The 21,119-nt window shown below is 41.2% G+C and overlaps 2 protein-coding genes across 2 annotated transcripts; one reads left to right on the top strand and one right to left on the bottom strand.

Moving 5' to 3' along the window:
- The first annotated feature begins 405 nt into the window (after positions 1–405).
- LOC124501366 (taste receptor type 2 member 42-like) lies at positions 406–1,344 on the top strand. Its single transcript, XM_047065467.1, has one exon. It carries the CDS (start codon positions 406–408, stop codon positions 1,342–1,344), a length of 939 nt encoding a protein of 312 aa, XP_046921423.1.
- Positions 1,345–9,971: 8,627 nt separating this feature from the next.
- On the bottom strand, positions 9,972–11,582 carry SMIM10L1 (small integral membrane protein 10 like 1). Its single transcript, XM_047065453.1, has one exon. It carries the CDS (start codon positions 11,445–11,447, stop codon positions 11,211–11,213), a length of 237 nt encoding a protein of 78 aa, XP_046921409.1. The 5' UTR covers positions 11,448–11,582; the 3' UTR covers positions 9,972–11,210.
- Between the last annotated feature and the right edge of the window lie 9,537 nt (positions 11,583–21,119).

Raw genomic sequence — 21,119 nt, 5'->3', positions numbered from 1 at the left:
GGAAAGGAAAGTGCAAATCAGTGTAAAGAAATCGCCTCGTATTTGCATGTTCCCATATTTGACTTTGTTCTTCCAGATGTCCTCCCAAGCGGAACACTGCTGTCAGTGCCAGTGATGAGTGGGAACATTTACTGTTTAATTTGGAAATCAGTAGCTGATTAGAAATTACATTAAAGTTTTTCATTTAGGTCTGTGAGACCGGATCTCCTTGTGTAAAGCTCAGACTTACAGCTGGAACTAAAGAGAAAGATCTTTCGTGAAGATCAGTGAGATAGTATCTGAGCATTTTTAGTATCAAAGTGAAAAGTATCAAAGTGGACTTTACCCTCCAACATTTGACAGAACAACAACAACAACAAAAATCAGTGAAACATAGGGCTAGCTTCCTGGATTCTTTCTACAGAAATGCCATCTGGAATCGAAAATACTTTTCTGACAGCAGCAGTAGGAGCATTCATGATTGGAATGTTGGGGAATGGTTTCATCGCACTCGTCAACTGCATTGACTGGGTGAAGCATCGAAAGTTCTCGCCAGCTGACTGCATCCTCACCAGCCTGGCTGTCTCCAGAATCATTCTTCTTTGGATGATACTATTCGATTTGCTTGTAATGGTGTTTTGGCCACATCTATATAACATTGAGAAACTAGCTACCGCTGTTAATATCTGTTGGACAGTGGCCAATCACCTAGCTACCTGGTTTGCCACCTGCCTGAGTGTTTTCTATTTCTTTAGGATAGCCAATTTCTCCCACCGCTGTTTCACCTGGCTGAGGCGGAGAATTAGCAGGGTGCTCCTTGTGCTTCCTCTGGGGTCTTTATTCTTACTGGTTTTCAACTTCAAATTATTAGATGGATTTTCTGATCTCTGGGCTACCATCTACCACAACTACGAAAGAAACTCAACTCGGCCCCTAGATGTAAGTAAAACTGTGTATCTTAACAGCTTGATTATTCTCAGTTTCATCTACTTAATCCCCTTCCTTCTGTCCCTGACCTCACTGCTCCTTTTATTTCTCTCCTTGATGAGACATACCAGGAACGTGCAACTGAACTCCAGCTCGAGGGACTTCAGCACAGAGGCCCATAAAAGGGCCATGAAAATGGTGATATGTTTCCTCCTCTTCTCCACGGTTCATTTTTTTTCCATCCAGTTAACAGGTTGGATGTTCCTTTTACTGAAGAAACGTCATGCCAATTTGGCGGTCACGTTGACATCGGCTCTTTTTCCTTCAGGCCACTCATTTATCCTCATTTTTGGAAACAGCAAGCTGAGACAAACTGCTTTAGGACTACTGTGGCATCTCAATTGCCACCTGAAAATGGTGAAACCTTTAGCTTCATAGATTTCCAGAATTTTCTATAACCCAAGAGAATTAATGATGAACATTGAAGATCCATTTTAACTTTTGTTTTTCTCGCTGGATGCTTTTTAGATGCTATTAAACATCACAGACTTTCCCTAGAATGACCTATAACCTTAATAAGCAAACATGATTGTCATTGTAAAACTTGCTGGTAACAAGAACATACCTGAGTCAGTATGAATATAAAATTTATAATGCAACATGTATTAATGTTACACATGCTAGCAGATATTTATCACATTCATATGTGAGAAAAAAATGATTATTTAGAAAAGAAAATCCTCTCCAAGTTGAACGAGGTGGAATATTTGTACAATACTAAGTTAAAAAGAAAGGAATAAAAATGCCGGAAGCACAGTCCCGTAACAAAGACATAACTTAAAACAAAGGAACAAACTGTCACTATGAATCCAAGCTAAAATAGACACTACATTTGTTGAATAAGACAAAAAAATTGACTTAATCTATAAAAAGAAATTGAATAATTATCCCTAAGTGTAGAATAATGCTTTTATGTCTGCTTTACGCACTTAGACACTGAGTTTGTGTGGGGTGTGTGTCTGCGTGTAAGGATTGATTATATGAACATTTGTGTATCTTGTCAAAGAGAACAAACACAACCAACTCACTCGCCAGGGATAAGAACGGAAAGTTTACAAGGGAATATTGTGTATTTGTATAAAATTTAAACATGTGTGTGTATATATGTAGTGCTAGGTTGACTTTTCTCATAAAATAATTGAAATGAAATCAAAGTACCTGAAAATGTATATAATCTTAAGGTCAGCAGGTGGCAAAATTGTGCTTGCTAATGATATGGAAATTGTGAATATAAGTTTGATACATAGTACTTTTTAGAGATTATAATTTTAAACATGTTTTAAAACTATCAACAATGAAGAGATCTTTGTAGGGTTTTAAATGGCTGTCATTGTTTCGATTGCAGAAGCAAACAAAAAACAAAAACAAATTAGATGATCAATGTTGAATACATGTGGGTTATAAGTCAAGTTTGATGGAGATGGTCAGGTCTGATGCTGGGAAGAATATAAAAACCATAAGGGTTTTGTGTCTTACTCCAGGAACCATCTGATGTAACCATGATGATTAGGACCCATGCACATAAGACCCACATAAAGATTTAGATTTTTTTTTTTTTTTACATTTTATTTATTTTTGGGACAGAGAGAGACAGAGCATGAACGGGGGAGGGGCAGAGAGAGAGGGAGACACAGAATCGGAAGCAGGCTCCAGGCTCTGAGCCATCAGCCCAGAGCCCGACGCGGGGCTCGAACTCACGGACCGCGAGATCGTGACCTGAGCTGAAGTCGGACGCTTAACCGACTGAGCCACCCAGGCGTCCCTAAAGATTTAGATTTTTTAAAATATAGTTTTAAAAGATTTATTAAGTAATCTCTACACCCAACATGGGGCTCAAACTTACAACCCTGAAATCAAGGGTCTCATGCTCTACAGGCTGAGCCAGCCAGGCCACCTAAAGATTTATATTTTTCAACTTCACTCATTATGTTGGACACTATATAAGAAATTTCCTGGGTGGGGGGTGGGGGAATTAGATGGTGACCAAAAGGTACAAACTTGCAGTTATAAGAAAAATACATACTAGGGATGTAATGTATGACATGGGAACTATGATTAACACTGCTGTATGGTATGCTATCACAGTGGATCCTGAAAGTTCTTGAAAGTTGCTGAGAGTGGATCCTAAAAGTTCTCATCATTGGGGCACCTGGGTGGCTCAGTCAGTTGGGCGTCCGACTTCGGCTCAGGTCATGATCTCACAGTCTGTGAGTTCAAGCCCCACGTCAGGCTCTGCGCTGACAGCTCAGAGCCTGGAGCCTGCTTCAGATTCTGTCTCTGTCTCTCTCTGCCCCTCCCCCGCCTTCACTGTGTCTCTCTCTCTCAAAAAAAAAAAAAAAACCCATAAAAGTTCTCATCACAAGGAAAAGTAACTTTTGGGGGGTATCTACGTGAGATAGTGGATTTTAACTGAATTTATTGTGGTAATTATTTTGCAATAATTGTAAGTCAAGTTATTATGGTGCACAGTTTAAGATTATACGGTGCTGTGTGTCAACCAAATCTCTATAAAATGGAAAGAGAAGACATTTCCTAATGATTGTCCCTGGGATTATCTTGCTCGAGGAAAGGTGAAATTCTAATACTGGCTATATTTAGATTCAGATATTGAGGATAATTTGCTTTAGAATGCATCCTGTTCAATAGGAAAGTTAGATTACTTTGTGCTTATTAGAAAACAAGCATAGTTTTTGTTTTTAGATTTACACTCTGGTATCAGTCAACTTTAATGACCAAGATGAAAATGATTTAAACAACCATTACGAGTGGGATTTAGCAGTAAATGTCTCACAGGGACTATGTCTTCACTTCTTATGTAGTAATGTTGGGGGGATGAAGCTATAAGCAGGAACCTATTCCTGACAATAAGAAGCACAGAAAATGACTATTAAAATGTGAGGCCTGTGCTATAGACTGGTTAGTGGCTACTGATGTATTCCATTTTCCCTATTAAAAAGATTAATTTGAGATTGAGGCCTATGGTTCCCCCTTCCTGTAACAAGAGCCTGTGTTAGAGACTCTAGTCATGATCCAAGAAAAGCTACACCTATCACATCTATAGCTAGTCCCATGCAATCAGGAGAGAATTGTATCTTATTCTGGGACCAAGTTATTGTTCCCAGTGATTGCCATTGCTTTCTTTTCTTGTTATCACTTCCCTCCAAAAGGAACTTTTTTTTAAAGAATTTTTTTAAAGTAATCTCTACAGGGGCGCCTGGGTGACTCAGTCGGTTAAGCATCCGACTTCAGCTCAGGTCATGATCTCGCAGTCCTTGAGTTCGAGCCCCGCATCGGGCTCTGTGCTGACCTCTCAGAGCCTGGAGCCTGTTTCGGATTCTGTGTCTCCCTCTCTCTCTGACCCTCCCCCATTCATGCTCTCTCTCTGTCTCAAAAATAAATAAACGTTAAAAAAAAATAAAAAAAAAAATAAAGTAATCTCTACACCCAAAATGGGACTTGAACTCGTGGCCCCAAGACCAAGAGTCACAGTCTCTACTGACTGAGCCAGCCAGGCACCCCTTAAAGACACTCTTTATAGTCTTAATGTACTAAGTTTTATTTATTTATTTTTTCAGTTTGCCCACACCTGAGACCAGGAGAGTTGCAAATAACTTGTTTTCAATGCCAAAAGAGGCTTTTGCCTGAGCACTTGCCCTTGGTGTAGAGCTTGGCCTGGACCCTTGCCCAAGCTAAGATAGTTTAATTTCGAGCCATATGGTCTTGAAATTTACTAAAAGAAAAGGTACCAATGGAAATATGCATGGATCAATACGGATTCAAAGGTGACATTGTCGACTTTCTGATGGTTTAGGTATTTTGTCTGCTGTTCTGGATTGAACTTCGTGTGCTCTGAACCAGGGACTTCCTTAACTGAGGTACGGAAACAAGGGGGCCATGTGTAAAACCCATAATTTCACACTCCACTCACCTGCGACATTGGTTAATGCTTTTTGTAGGAATCGATGCCATATGCTGGACAGCTCTCAGGATAAATCTTTATTTAAAAAATTGATCAGATGATTGGTTTGAACAATTCAGAAAGAAAGTTATTGACGGAGGTTATTTGTAGGAAAAAATCACAGGTGACAGATGGGCTATTTTCTTTCTTTTTTTAAAATGTTTATTTTTGAGAGAGACAGAGTACAAGCAGGAAAGGGGCAGAAAGAGAGGGAGACACAGAATCCGAAGCAGGCTCCAGGCCCCGAGCTGTCAGCACAGAGCCCGACGTGGGGCTTGAACCCACAAACCATGAGATCATGACATGAGCCAAAGTCAGATGCTTAACCAACTGAGCCACCTAGGCACCCTTGGGCTATTTTCAATTTTAGCACTTTTGGGAAACACCAACATCCATGCAGCTTTATAGCACAAAGGCACTGGTACCTCTATTCCTTGGCACCATGTTTAAATGAGTTAGTTTAAAAAATAACTTCTTTTTCCTTTTATACAGATCTAACTTGACCTCTGAATTTTAAGTCCTATTAATTATAGTCCTCTTTGACTTCAGTGTGAAATGCTTTCAAAGTTTTCTTTTTATTAATTGGCAAACTAAGATAGTTTCTTAAAAAAAATCTTTTTCAAATTAAACCTCTTATTTGTTGGCCCCACTCTCCATGATTTCAGAGCAGACATTTGAAGCACACTATTTCATTAGCAACTTTTACCTTTTGGTTGTGATAATTTATTTTTCCTCACTTTGGTTCCTAGGAAAAGGTATACTGAATCTATTTCACCCAGTATATGAACAACTTTCATTCTTCTTTGTTCATGTATGCCCTCCACTACCTTCCTGTGAATAAATCCACAGTATTTGAAAGCCATAAAGATGGGCAAAATTTCCTAATGTATGCGGCAGATCCCTAATTAGGATAGGAACTGGTAGGATTGCCTGGCCTCAGATGTACTGCAGCTAAAACTACTAAGAATTCCATAGTTCCTTATCATTTGTTGTAGGCACTCAGTAATGTCCTTGGCCTTTTGATTGTTCCAAGAGCATGACTGAGATTGGTATTTGTGTGGAGGAGAGGTGAGGAGAAGTGGACTTTAGCTGTAAAGATTCATGACTTGTTCTGGTGGTAATCTTGCTGGGCAGGTTATTAAAGATTTCTTATTAAAATTGTAATGAAATTCCCACACTCGTGGTAATTAATCCAAGCAGACTTATGTGACTCAACTGAAACCTGTTGAAATTCTATTTATTGCAGGGTTTCCTTTCTTGGTTCACTTGCTTGAAACCTTCCAAGTCTATTCTTCAGACTACTTTCCAGGCTCAGTTTCTGGCATTTTCCTCCCCCTCTCCTTTTGTTCCTATATGCCTAAACTTTCCATTCCTGCCCCTTGATGTCTCCACGTGTAAGTCCCATTTTCTTTTTGACTCTATCAAATCTATTCATGCTCTACCAGGAAAAGTCCCCATTAGAATAGGATTATAAGACTTTTAACAGAAAATTTAGTTAGGTCTCCCCAAAGCAGTGATGGACAGTTTCAAAATTCATGATTAGCTGATCTCTACACCTTAAGGGGAAACAAAGTGTTTCCATTCTAGGGGTAATGTCTTTTTCTCTGTCTCCCTTCATCCCCTTCTTCCCTATAAACAGGCCAAATGACTTCAGGCAGCAGACAGTATAAAATACTGGACTTAATATCAAATTATATCAAATGCTTATATTTTCATATATAAAGCCCTCAATAATTACACTAAAGAAAAAAAAAAAGATATTGCCAACTATTACCCAGGAATTACTTTTGTTTGAAAATTTAAGAAACAGGATTATTCAGAATTACCTATACATTATAAAAAATTGAATCTCTCATCAAAAGTATCTTTAGAGATAAACTTAGGGTTCAACTGTGGTTTGGCCAATTACTATGACCTTGGGAAATTACTTAACCTCTTTAAATCCCAGTTTCCTTATCTGAAAAATGATAAAAAGGTCTTCCTCACAGGGTATACATGAGAATTATGGAGATCCTGTATGTAAATAACTGCACAGTTCCTGGTAGTAAAAACTCAATCAAATTAAAAATGCTGGCAATAATCATATGCCCTTTTAGCCAAGCAAACACAAGTATTTTTGCTCTCAACTAAAGTTATATTAACTTCTTGTTCCCTTTTAAGTTATATTATGTTCTATGATCAGATTTCCCTTTTATAGTTAAAATATAACACAGTCCTCATCCCCCAGCATTTTTATCACTTACACTTCATAAACATTTTTTCTTTTTTGGTGAGAACTATGCCACCTCTTTGCTTCTCCATGTTTGCAGGATCCTTGGACCGATCAATATTCATGGTGGCCTGAAACAGCTCAATTTATGGGCAATGAAGTGAATCACTTTATTATCAGGGGCAAATATCTTTATTTCCTTCATTGATGACCATGTGTGGGAAAAAACCCCAACTAATTTGGCATTTATTCAACTATGCCTGGATCTACTTTGCATTAGGCAATGCTCTAGGTAAGGGACAGAGCAATGAACGTTTTTGGCTTCATGGATGTTGCCTAGAAGGACGCTAAAAGGAATAAAACTATTTGCACATTAGAATAATAAGTGGTTTAGTCAGGGCAAAAATCGTGTTTTCTCCCCTGGGAAACTTCAGTAAGTTATAAATGTTGGAAGAAAAATAGGGACTGGGTGTAAGAGCAATTGTGAAGAATAAAGGGTAAGTCATGGAGCCTTCATTCGGTTCCTACTTTATATTTGCTGATACTATACAGGCTGTAAAACTGGATAGGATACAATATCTTCCTTCACAGTTTCCAGTATATCTGGAGGATATGATATAGTAAGTGCTAAGTGCCATGGTTTCTTTAGTGTAACAAAAGGCTGATCTGAAGAAAAAAGGTTGAAGAAGGCACATGTTCATGTAGCCACCTGAATGGAGCATCCCCGTACCTCACTGTACCAGGACTAATGGTAGCCATTCTTTGGTACGAAGACACGAGTACATCCAGGGAATAGTGACGCTCACCATCGGTAAGTCCCTTGGCAGACTTCATTGATCAAATTACATTTCTGACGTTTTAGATTAAAATGTTTTAGTTCCTGCACTCTCAGGGTAATATGTAATAACCAAGGTTAGAGATTGTAGAAACTGCTCTCTTGGATATTTAAAAACAAAAACCCACATCTGATAACGAATGCACAATTAGGCAAAAATGAGGCAGCCCATGAAAATGGCATAAGTTGATGTTAACACAGCCTTTGGATGGAGTAAAAGAAATTAACTTAATATAGTCAGGGGAATCTGGGAAAAACTAAATTAAAACAGTGACATCTAAGTTCAGCCTTGAAACACAGCTAGAGTAACAACAGGCAAAAAGAAAACAAAAAAGACAAGAAAAGACAAAAAAAAAAAAACAGAAAAAAAATAGAGAAGGCAGAAAAAAGTTAAGTAGTAAGAGGAGGACATGACCCAACAGCTTAGAGACAAGGAATAAAGGGTAGGAAATACAATTTCCCAAAGCCAGACCTGGTGCTTAAGGGGACACTTATTTCACCAACCCTAGAGTATACTTGTTGGTGGGACACAATTAGTGGAACACAAAACACAGGAAATAGTTTAAACCTTGACCTCTGCAAACAATGGCCACTTTTTTTTTTTTTAATTTTTTTTTTTTTCAACGTTTATTTATTTTTGGGACAGAGAGAGACAGAGCATGAACGGGGGAGGGGCAGAGAGAGAGGGAGACACAGAATCGGAAACAGGCTCCAGGCTCCGAGCCATCAGCCCAGAGCCTGACGCGGGGCTCGAACTCACGGACCGCGAGATCGTGACCTGGCTGAAGTCGGACGCTTAACCGACTGCGCCACCCAGGCGCCCCAACAATGGCCACTTTTATCTCACCTAAAATCCTTCTGGAGGATCTGCCCCATACCCCCAAGGTCAGTACCTTATGGATTTCCTTCAGGCTTGAAAAGCTCTACTGGAAAAAAATGGGTATTCTGTGAGTTTTAAGTTTCATTCACATGTTAATGAGATCTTCTGTTGGAATAGATACGGTTTATTATGTATGCATCAAGCACTAAGGCAGGCTTATCTTCAATTCTCAGACTGATTTTTTAAAGTAGGTATTTTTATCTTCATTTATAGTTGAGGAAATTAGGTTTTAGGCAGATTAATGGACTCACCTAAGACCACAAAATGAAGTTTGTATTTTAACAATGATCGGCCTGATTGAAAAACTCAATTCCGTTTCACTATGGTGGCTCTTAACCAATGCTGTACTTTTCAATTGCCTGGGGGGAACTTCTAAAAATAAAACTTAAATTATTTTTTGAGAGAGAGAGAGAGAGAGAGAAAGAAAGAGAGAGACAGAGAATTCTAAGCAGGCTCCATACTCAGCATGAAGCCTGACTCGGAGCTCGATCTCACAACCCTGGGATCATGACCTGAGCTGAAATCAAGAGTCCAATGCTCAACTGACTGAGCCACTCGGGTCTCCCTAAATTAATTTTTAATCAAGGAAATAAATATACAGTTAAGAAAAACCAAAGTACTGTTACACTGGTAGTGAAAGACAGCAATCCTCTATCTTTTCTCTACTCATCTCTGATTTTTTTCTCGAGACAACCACTTCTTATGTTTATTATTGTTTTTTCTGATTGTCTATATACTGATTTACTGACTTCTCTACATTAGATCTTGACTGATTCTTCCCCATTACACATACCTGTATCCTCTCCAATCCCCACAATGTTACACAATCATTTCTTGTTGTATTAGTATTCAGCATTTATATAATTATGACTGACTTTATAGGACTAGTATTATTCACAATTTGGAAGTATGCAGTGTAGTTTTTGAAAAACTGAATTGTCCTGTTTCATAATAAATTTGTTTCCTTAATTTTTTTATTGTTTATTTTTGAGAAAGAGACAGAGCAGAAACAGGGGAGGGGTAAAGACAGACAGAGACACAGAATCTGAAGCAGGCTCCAGGCTCTGAGCTGTCAGCACAGAGCCCAATGCAGGGCTCAAACCTGCAAGCCTTGAGATTATGACCTGAGCCGAAGTCAGATGCTCAACCGACTGAGCCACCCAGGCACGTTTGTTTCCTTAATTTTTAAAAACTCTGCAGATCACCAATCCATCCCCAGACTCTGAAAAACTAAGTATCTCTTGTCTTTATATTCAAACACATCCGGTATTCTCAGTTTTTCTTTTTGAGACATTCTACCTATCTTTAGTCATTTCTTACTGAATTCAAGCTGTTCTCCCCTACTCTCCTCCCTCTTAAATATAGTTATATTACGATTTTAGCAACTTTATGGCATACTCTTTGTGCCCTTTACCCTTTAAATAATCAAATGCTTCTTCTCCACATCAACAAGACTGTATCTCTGAACTTCCCACTTTATAAGGACATCATTACCATTCCATATACTTTCCCCTCCCCCTTCAACAACCCTACTTGAAAACTGTACTTTTCCATTATCAAAGCTGTTAACATTTGCATTCTACTTTGTAACCATAATTAAGTATTCTCTCAAAAGATAAAAACCATAAACAGCATTTACATTAATTAATATGATTACTGAAGTGTTATTCACAAAATAACCAAGGTTAGTGCTATGACTGGACTTCCTTTTCTTTGGTTCCAAGGTCTTGAACTACACGGACACTGCAAGAGGGTCCACTTTCTAAAACTCCAACCCTGTTCAAAATCCAGCAGCATTTTTCGTTGTTTGGTATTAGAAGGATGTTTTTCCTGTACACTTGTGGTTATTTTCACTGAGAATTTCAGACTGTCATTGTTTTCTCTTGTTGAAGAAATATATTTGCCTTCCACGTATCTCTTTAAGATCTTCAGCTTCTTATTCATTCAATGTCTTGGTTCTAGTCCAATCCCATCTTCCCGAAATTTGTTTTATTTTAATTTGGACCGTGAGCTCGTACATTAACATTTTTTTTTCTTAAAACTTTAGTAGCCGCCCTTTTCTTTACCCGGCATCATGTTCGTCCTGTTTTTAAGGCTGCAAAGCATCTTAAATATTGTCGTAGGCCTTAACTGAAGTTCTTTGCTGTCCCCGGAAAATCGCGCATTTCCTTTCTCTAGCCTCGACCCGCTTTCCGCCCCGGCCCTGGAAGCTCCGGTAGGATCCGAGAGCGCAACCGCACAGAGCGCTCACGACCTCTCGCGAGATTCCAGAGCTCCGTGCTTACAAATTTTCTTCACCGCCGCCAGGCCTCCTGGGAGTCCGCCATGTCCTGGCCGGGATGTAGGCAGCGTAATCACGGCACTAAATATGTACCTGCAAGCGGATGTTGAGGATCACCGAGCCCGCGACGTAGAAATACGGGAAGTTCATGCGCAGCTGCCAGGCCAGCTCGAAGAAGGCGAGCAGGGTGCGGGAGAGCCCTTTGCAGAAGACTCCATATGAGCTGGGGGCCCCGGCCGTGCTGGAGGCGCTGAGGGCCAAGGAAGACGGAGCAGCCGCGGTGGCCATGAATCTGGTGTTGCCGCTCCCCCAGGGCATAGATCCGAGAGTCACCCCGGCTCTTGCAGACCTCCGACTAATGGCCGGGACGGCGAGGGGCGCAGTGCGGGCGGCTAACGGACCGCCGGACTCACACCTGCGCCTCCCGCTGCCGCAGCTTCCTCCCCAACGGCTCTCGGCCCCGGCCGCCGTTGGAGCTCCGCCCCTTCCTGTTTGATGCTCCTACTGGTTTTTAGCACTTAAAGCTTAACAGGCGGTAGGTGCGCAAGGGGTTATTTATATATATGCCATACATAATGTCTTATATATGGACAGCCAAACAGATATGGTTTTCTCTTTAAAATGAATAAAGGTAAATAAAATCATATAATTTGCCCTAGAGAACACAGTTTGTAAGGGTCAAACTCTAGGTTAAAACTCAGGTTTGTCTGCTGTGTGATCTGGGTTATTAGCCGGGAATCTCACCCTTTGATTTCATAAAATTAACCCTAATATTAGAGCCAGATGAACTCCAGTTCAGGCACAAAGTCTCCGTGTTCATAACATACCCTAAGTGTAAAGGATCACAGTCGTGGGCTATGGGTTGTCTTATGTATTAGACTCTTTCAGTTGCAAGTGACAGAAACAGTTATTTAAGCAAAACAAAACGAAACGCACACACATACGCATATATACTTTTCTTTTTTGGTACGTATATACCATATCATATTCCCACCCAGGTGGGAAAAGTCCTGATTAGGTATGGAAGATTCTACCATTTCTGCCTGCGGATGTACCTGTAACGTGTGGCTAGGCCCCAAAGGTTGGAATACCACTAAAAACTATGAATAACCCTAGTGTAACATAGCGTATCTCCCATAGCCACATATTCTGGTGTTTAAATGATGCACACTTCGTTAACTTCTCTAACTTCTCCCATTTTAACTAGTAAGCACTGCATTTTTCATCGTAGACAACTTCTGTATATAAGGATTATTCAGATGTGTAACTTCTGATCAAAACATTCGTATTACGGTCGTTCTGAAAATTGTTCAAATACCCCGCATCTCACCCTGCAGCGAATAGCTGTGGTGACCATTCCAAGTGCAATTTATGTGTCCCAGAGGGACACTCTGTGGCATGAAATTTGTAAAATGTAATTGTGTGTCCCCAGCAAGAATTTCGTCTACTTTTGCTCTACTAATACCACCCCAGCAACATTATGTGCACAGCCCTTAGAGAAACTGATTACAAGTCATTTAAGAAGACTTATAAAATACAGAATATTTAAAAATATAAAATATTCATTAAAAATTTTTTTTTAACATTTATTTATTGTTGAGAGACAGAGACAGAGCATGAGCAGAGGAGGGGCAGAGGGAGAGAGGGAGACACAGAATCCGAAGCAGGCTCTAGGCTCTGAGCTGTCAGCACAGAGCCTGACACAGGGCTTGAACCCACAAACCGTGAGATCATGATCTGAGCCAAAATCGGACACTCAACCGACTGAGCCACCCAGGCACCCCTAAAATATTCTGAAAAGTAGTGTAAGATAAATGACAACTCTTGAGAACCAGGAGAAAATGTTTAATTTTAGTACACATGTACAATATACTCTTCCTGAAACTTGAAAAAGTAATAGAGGTATTAGGGGTCACTGAAGTCGTTAAGTTTCTGGATCTTCCATTTCCAACTGTGTAAAACTATGTGGACTTATTCTCCTCTACCCTTTCTCTGCTACCCTACCCCCTATATCCAGTATTGGTTAACTCCATCAAAATCCTGAGCCCATGGGAAAAATAGCCCCCACCTACTCCTAACGTGGTTAGGTAGATGTCCTGTTCCAATGGGAAAGGACTAGCCAAATAAGAGTAGTCATGAAGCTCTGACTCCTACGCATTAATGCTCTAGAGCTGCTGAAGGATTTCCATCAGGTGAAACTGACATTGGAAGGTGAATAGGATCAATATTTTACATGGTTGTGGTTTTTATGTCCTTTGATCTTTAGACTTGAAATGACCGGCTCCCATTTCTTGCCAAATAGGCACATGTAAGCTATCAGTAACACGTGTTCTAAACCATTTCTCTAATTGATACTTCATTTACTCCCTACTTGACCTTTCCTAATCTTTCTTATTCCCCTCTTTTTTTTTTTTTAATTTCTTTTTTTTTTTCAACGTTTATTTATTTTTGGGACAGAGAGAGACAGAGCATGAATGGGGGAGGGGCAGAGAGAGAGGGAGACACAGAATCGGAAACAGGCTCCAGGCTCTGAGCCATCAGCCCAGAACCTGACGCAGGGCTCGAACTCACGGACCGCGAGATCATGACCTGGCTGAAGTCGGACGCTTAACCGACTGCGCCACCCAGGCGCCCCTCTTATTCCCCTCTTTTTGACAGCATGTTCCCAATCTAATACTTTTTAATGGCCTGTTTAATGATTCTTTGGAAAAATTTAAGCACCAGTAAGACTGCAAAGTACTATATTGGTAAATTCTCACTATTGTAGTTAACAGGTATAATATGTGGTCTTTCATTTATCACTTGATTCACTTTGGTCTTGTCTCTTATTCTGAGTCTGGCCAAAGATTTGTCAATTTTGTTTATCTTAAAAAACGAACAAACCAGTCTTAGTTTCACTGATTTTTTTCCCTACTGTCCATAAAGTCTCTATTTTTCATTTATGCTCCTTGTTAGTTTTTTCCCTAGTTCCTTGCAGTATAAGTTAGGTTGTTTATTTGAGAACTTGCAATTGGCCTGGCCCAAGCTCATGGTTGCCACTCAAACCTTTGTGATTGTCTGTGCCACTGTCTTGGTTCTTAGTGGCTCCCAGTAGATGATGGTATGTGAAGACCTGTCAGTGTGCCTAAAGCTTGGGAACCTGTTCAGGCTCCTGGAGAACTACTAATTACTTTCCCCTTCAGTCCCCAGATGCAGGCCTGACCTTCATGCCACAGCTGGGAAGTCAGGACATTAGATACGGAGATGAACCCCTGTCATGGAGAAATGGTGATTTTGCTTACTTTGTGCTAAGCAGAGGAAATAGGTACGGGGAGTCTTTGTGTGCACATCTAGAGCTACCTCTTTATTTTGTGTGTGGTCCCTAGGGACTTGTGAATGCTGAGTCCTGCCAGATCCAGAGCCAATCTGTCTGGCAGCAGCCATAATCGTTGGGGTGTTGGATGTGTAGATATGCTGCTTCTCGTGAGAAGCCGAAGATTGGGTTTTGTTGTTGAAGTGATCTGGAAGGACGCAGTGGGTGATACGGCCAGCAACTTGAGCACATATGCGGCTCAAAATCAAAGCCATATATTCAAGAATTGTTGCCATTATAGCTCACTTCTAATACCAGTTTTTGTACCAGTCAGCGTTTATTGTGTAACAGCCACAAAACTCAGTGGTAGACAACACTAAACGTTTATTTCGTATATGTCTCTAGAGACCAGTGATCTACGTTGGAGTTGCCATAGATATCTCCACTGTTTTCAGATTTCTCGTTCTGTACCTGGGGGCCAACTGGGAGCTAGTAAGGGGAACTTGATCCTCCTATCTCTTACCCTTCTCCCTGGACCAGTTCACTAGTCTAGACATAACCTTCTCATGGTGATGGTAGAAATACAAGAGTGAACAAGACTCAGTATGCAAGCCCCAGTAATGTAAGTCCAGCAATATAAGACTCTGCTTGCAAAATTTATGCCAACATCTAATTAGCCAAAGCAAATCACACGGCTGAGGACAGTGAAAGAATAGAACAGATCATCCCTCTCATGGTGAGAAAGGATAGCAATGTGATAGGCTGAAGAATTGGGACCAATTTAAGCAATCTACCGCAGCATCCCATACATCATTAAAGCAATTCTAAGCGACATTTATGTCCTTGCATATACCCAAGTCTCAGTTTTCTAGTCTTATCTGAAATTCTCCATCTTATAGTAAGATCTTAGAGAGCTCCATTTGGGCTTACAGAGATGATTACCACTGCTGCCTTTTCTGGAATTCTGCTAATTCTGTTTGTTTGTTTGTTTGTTTTTGTTTTGTGTGTGTGTGTGTGTGTGTGGAAGTTTCCTGTAAATCCCCACATCTGTCCCATGTGTAAACTTCTGACAACTTTCTGCTTATTAATAACTCCATTCTGTTCCTTCTTGGGATGCATTCATCTTTTCATTGGGGTCTTACTGGTCAACTTGCTTCCTCTTTATTGAAAATATTGGGCAGGCAGTAGTTTTCTTGTTTAGATTCCCCCCACCCCCAGCATCACTTCTCTGAATTTTGCCTTTTGAAGACCCTGTTATAGCACATGGTATAAATATGTTTCATTTTTTTATGAAAGCACCTATCATTTAAATTCAACTCATTTTCTTGTCATTGAATAGGTAATATAATCCAAAGGTGTGTTCCATCATCAAACCTCCATTCCAAGTCCATAGTCATCTTGCCCGGCTCTCCCTTTCTCACCTTCCATATACTTTCTTTTAATGTCCTAATTTCATATATTTCTTTGCATCTTGATGCAAAGACCTAATACATGCCATTCTTCTGAGCCACATTCAGGTACATCTTGAAATTCAATAATTAATGCCAGAAATGTCTCCATATTCTATTACTGCTTTGTGTAGTCATCTTAGCAATAAGAACTCAGAATTTGTACCTGCCAGAGCCAAGAGTGAGATTCAGGCTTATCTTCTATTTAGGCTAGTATATAAGTCCAGAACTATCTTAGTTCCAAAATCTTTGTGCTTTTCACTACACTGCACTGGCTCTAAATTTATGTAAAAGTAAATCTTTATTAGGAACCAAACTGGGCTAAAGGTACCTGAAGTCTATTTCATAACATAACCATCGATGTTTAAATGGAACTGCAGGGTGTGGATATTCTCATAGTAGTCAAAGATATTTAAGTTTTAAGTTAGAGAAAAGTAACACAAACAGACTTTTATACAACTGAAAAATCCAGGAATAGAGTAGCTTTCTGTATGGTTAGATTTAGATGAACATGACAGCTGTGGCCAAGCCCAAAGATAAGTCTTGAAAATTAACAGCCAATTTTCAATCTCTGTAGCAACAATAAAATGACACACCTGCACCCTCCTGTGACCCCAGTATTCTTTACATGCAGGTAGACTCCCTGTCAATGATGTTAACTGCCATAGACTCTAAGTCTAAAGTTCTCTCTTGTCTAACAAAAGAGCGGACGGACGCAGGATTGAAGCAGGAGATGGCTAGTGTCGGGGAAAAGACAAGAGAGAACTTCAGACTTAGAGACATGGCAGATGGTGGCCCCGACGTGACAGAAGGAAAGGGGGACTAGGGGCCGATGTGGACAAGGAGCCGATGTGGCCAGGCTTGCGACGTGGCCTTGCGACACAAGGACTGCAGGACACCGCGGACCGGTAAAGGAGCTCCAAGAAAAAAATGCACCAGGTACAGTCTCTACCTAACCAGGTAAGGGATAAAGCGAAACTCTATTAGGATTTGCTGCTGCGGAACTTTTTGAGAGATCTCCCACGGGAAACTCCCTCCCTCCCCCGACTCCCTACAAAAGCGCTATATTTGAATTCTTCAGCCCCTAGGAGAGACAGCGGGGACTATTCTAAATTACAAGGCTCTCCATAGATTATTGGCCGTCCAACAAAATTGCCCTTGGTTCCCGGAACAAGGAACTTATTATCTTGAAGCGTTGGAACGAATAGAAAAAACAATGAAGGCCAGGCCTTCTAAAGGGGCTAAAAGTACCCCCTAAAGTAATCCTCACCTGATCCTTTGTCCAAGCTACCCTTCCCCCCTTTGAGCTCGGACAGTGCATCTAAAAAGGAGGAAGGGACACCTGGGTGGCTCAGTGGGTTAAGCGTCTGACTTGAGCTCAGGTCATGATCTCATGGTTTGTGATTCAAGCCCTGCCTCAGGCTCTGTGCTGACGGCTGGGAGCCTGGAGCCTTCTTCACATTCTGTGTCTCCCTCTCTCTCTGCCTCTCCCCAACTCATGCTCTCTCTCTCAAAAATAAATAAAACTTAAAAAAAAATTTTTAAAAAAAGTAAAAAGGAGGAAAAGCCTTGCTCCCCCTATACTCAGATTGTGCCTCTGGCTCCTTTACAGCCAGAAGATACTCCCCACTCCCCAAGAGGGTGGGACGATAGGGAGCTTCTGAAAACCTCACTGACCTGCTCTGATAAAGTCCTCACCCCCATGCAAAAGTACATTTAAAAAGCCCATAAGGCCAGTAAATTCCAGCTGTTTCCCATTGACAGGCAAAATGGGCAATGCGGCCATGAAGGCCTGTTCTTTCCAATAGTAAAAGAATTGCAAAAATCAGTTCGGCAGTAGGTCCATCACAGCCCTTTTACAATCGGTATTTTAGAAACTATTCATGGCACTCATTCCATGTGTGCCTGGGACTGGGGCTCTCTTAAGAACATCATTCGGACCCCAGCCCAGTATGCTGTCTGTGCCCAAGAGTTTCATGATGCTTGCCTGACTAGTGCTACGCAGGACTCTGCAGCTGCTATTCCGGTGTCTTTGAAACAACTGTCTGACACGGCCTTCCCGACCAAGGCAGCGAGCCCGGCTTCCGGTCATTGTCAGCAAAGCAATGCACTGAAACAGTGCGGTGGATTTTACAGAGGGCATCCCTAATGTAGGGAACTCTAACTCTCTCTCACCGTTTCTTCCTATACACTCTGGTTACTCGAACTGTATGTGAAGGCTTCTCTCTCATTCATTTCCTGGATTATTAACTATGATAATTAGAGCCAATTGTTTCTGGCTAGCCTGCCTCGGGGTGGAGATTTTAAGGAATATTCCCAAGCAGCTGCTGAAACTCCTTTTGTTTTGGGGAACTTCCCTGTCTTCTCTGGCCCGACTTAGACTGCTTAATTCCACTAGTGGAAGACAAAAACAAAAAGCAAAACAAAACAAAGCATGATATAAAACAAAACAAAAATTGATATCTGCTCATCTATCTGAGTTGACAGACTTTAGGATCATGTGAACTCTTTTCTCTGCCCTCGGTGCCTCTGACTGGACTGCCGGCCCTCAAGCCCCTAGGCGGTTCCTCACCTCTTCCGCCTTCTCCCCCCACCCCCCTTCCCGTTTCTGCACCCCCAGGGTGCGGCCTGCTTATCTGACTCTTCAGTGCCTTAGCACTACTCCCCAAGCTGTCAGAAGGCAAAAAACACCCCCTTTAACTGTAAATTTCCTCACTGGTTCCACGGGGGAAATTAACAATGGTAAACTTTTAAGGGGATACAGATCAAATATTGTTAAGATAGGCATGTCTTTTAAATTATGACTTTATTCCACTAAGGTTGAGATGAATGAAATTTTATTTATTTTTTTTTTTAATTTTTTTTCAACGTTTATTTATTTATTTTTGGGACAGAGAGAGACAGAGCATGAATGGGGGAGGGGCAGAGAGAGAGGGAGACACAGAATCGGAAACAGGCTCCAGGCTCTGAGCCATCAGCCCAGAGCCTGACGCGGGGCTCGAACTCACGGACCGCGAGATCGTGACCTGGCTGAAGTCGGACGCTTAACCCACTGCGCCACCCAGGCGCCCCAAGATGAATGAAATTTTAAAAGTACACTGGTGTAAGGTTAAAATTCTGCTTTTCTCTTTGTTCAAAAAGACAAAGCTTTCTTGGACTGTTCTGCTCTTGATAAGACAATGGAAACAAAGGGTTTTTTCTCTTTGCCAAAAAAAACAAAGCTTTAGGTTTCATCTTTATCAAGTCTTTAATTGCCTAGTTAAAACTTCTCAATGTTGAAAGAGCTAAGTTTCGTTAACAACTATATAATGGTATACATTCGCCTTTAGGGTCTTTTATTGCCGCGTTGGTTGAATAAATAAAGGTTTAAGAATTGTAATGATCTGGGGGCGCCTGGGTGGCGCAGTCGGTTAAGCGTCCGACTTCAGCCAGGTCACGATCTCGCGGTCCGTGAGTTCGAGCCCCGCGTCGGGCTCTGGGCTGATGGCTCAGAGCCTGGAGCCTGTTTCCGATTCTGTGTCTCCCTCTCTCTCTGCCCCTCCCCCGTTCATGCTCTGTCTCTCTCTGTCCCAAAAATAAATAAACGTTGAAAAAAAAAAAAAAAAAAAAAGAATTGTAATGATCTGTAATCCTATTTAAGATGTGCTTTATGATAACTTCCTCACCGCCAGCAATTCGAAGTACTGGGTTCCTCTTTCTCGCCATTTCTGAGGGCTTTGGGTAAGCCCCTCTTGATCTGAGAGGCTTTGTTGTTGTTGTTGTTGTTGTTGTTGTTGTTGCTTTTGAGCCACCAATCTAACTAGGACAGGTCAGCTTACACTGGCAGACAGTTATGCCCAGAGCCCAACTGAGCTGGCAGAAAGGTCTGCCCAGAACCAAACCCTTAGCCCTTCAGATTACAAGTCCCGGAGTACAAAACCTCAGCAAATTTCCCAGGGAATTGGTGGTAGTCTGTACAGGCCTTCTTGTTTGTTTGTCTGTCTTGTTTTGTGTAGATAAGGGCTATTGCTAGCAGGGATCTTGGAGGCCAAAAGAATTGCAAAAATTGGTGGACACAGGTCAGGCATTTAAAGGTTGTTAGAGTGCTTGCCACATCAAGAAGTCTTTCAAGATAGGATAAGTTAGTCGCTGAACAGGTTAGATTGACTCGAGGTACCCTGCCAACCTCAAGAAGACATCTGTGCAATGAGGTACACTGTAAAACACGCACAGTCCCCAACGCCATGGCGTATCCCTTTTAGGCATTAGTTTGTCTCCCAGAAACCCAACATCTTGGCTAATGAGATCTTTAAATCCTGAAGAGTCAAGCATGCCACCTTTCGGCACACCAGCTTATTTTACATCTAAGAATTACAGTCCCAGAAGTTGCAGGTAGATAGCAAGATGGAAAAATTTTACTAAAAATAACCTAGAATCGCAATGGCCATTTCGGGAAGCATTCCAATTAGACAAGATTGTTCATTTAAGAAAGTAAGGGTTCCCAAATTAAGCAAACAGAAAGGGATGCCTAATTAATTGGTGTGCAGAAGCTTCCAAAGGGCTTCAAGATTCTGAAATAGCCTTATTGAAAGGCTCATTACAGAAAGCTAATGAGAAAAACACAAAAGGTACCTAAGATAAGAGGACAGGACTGACATGACTTCTACTGCTCCCCTCTACCCTTCTTTTCCTGGGTTCTCGTGGTCTACTAATTCTCTATCTGAACTGCCTTTTCACTCCGAAGAGACAATTGAGCAGTTACCTTTAAAAATAAAACCACCCGAGGTTGCAGGGCATCCTCCTTAGATCTCTCTCACTTCTTGGTCAAAGACAACTAAGGGTCGTAGATAAAGAAGAGGATCCTGAGTTTTTTAAGAGTTTTAAATCCTTATCAGAGCCTGTGACCCCAGGCTGCCAGGTCTTTATCAGCTTGTGCAACTGTTGGTAGGACCTGGTGAAGCCCCAGAATGGATGCGGGAAGAAGGGCATAATTCTGAAGGTGATATTTGAGATGCCATGTCTCTAGCGTGTTGCTCTTACAACCGGAGAAAGCTCCCAGAATAGCAGCTAATCTTTTAAAAGCCTTTCCTGGAGTTTTCCCTACCCACACTGATCGGTCTGTGTTTCAAACATGCAAACAAAGAAAGATGAACCTGTGGCAGACTTTAAAGCCTTTTTTGGAGGCACTCTTCCTTCAGCATTCTGGACTCCATACACTAAATGAGGTCACCCAACTTGCCCTAGCTGCTCTATTAGTAAATGGATTGCCTC

Source organism: Lynx rufus, unplaced genomic scaffold, assembly GCF_022079265.1.
Source record: "Lynx rufus isolate CCGP_SWC_20201006 ecotype Redwood Valley unplaced genomic scaffold, mLynRuf1.p SCAF_7, whole genome shotgun sequence".
Lineage (NCBI taxonomy): Eukaryota > Metazoa > Chordata > Mammalia > Carnivora > Felidae > Lynx > Lynx rufus.
The sequence above is the reverse complement of the archived record's forward strand: the minus strand, read 5'-3'. Positions and strand labels throughout refer to the sequence as shown.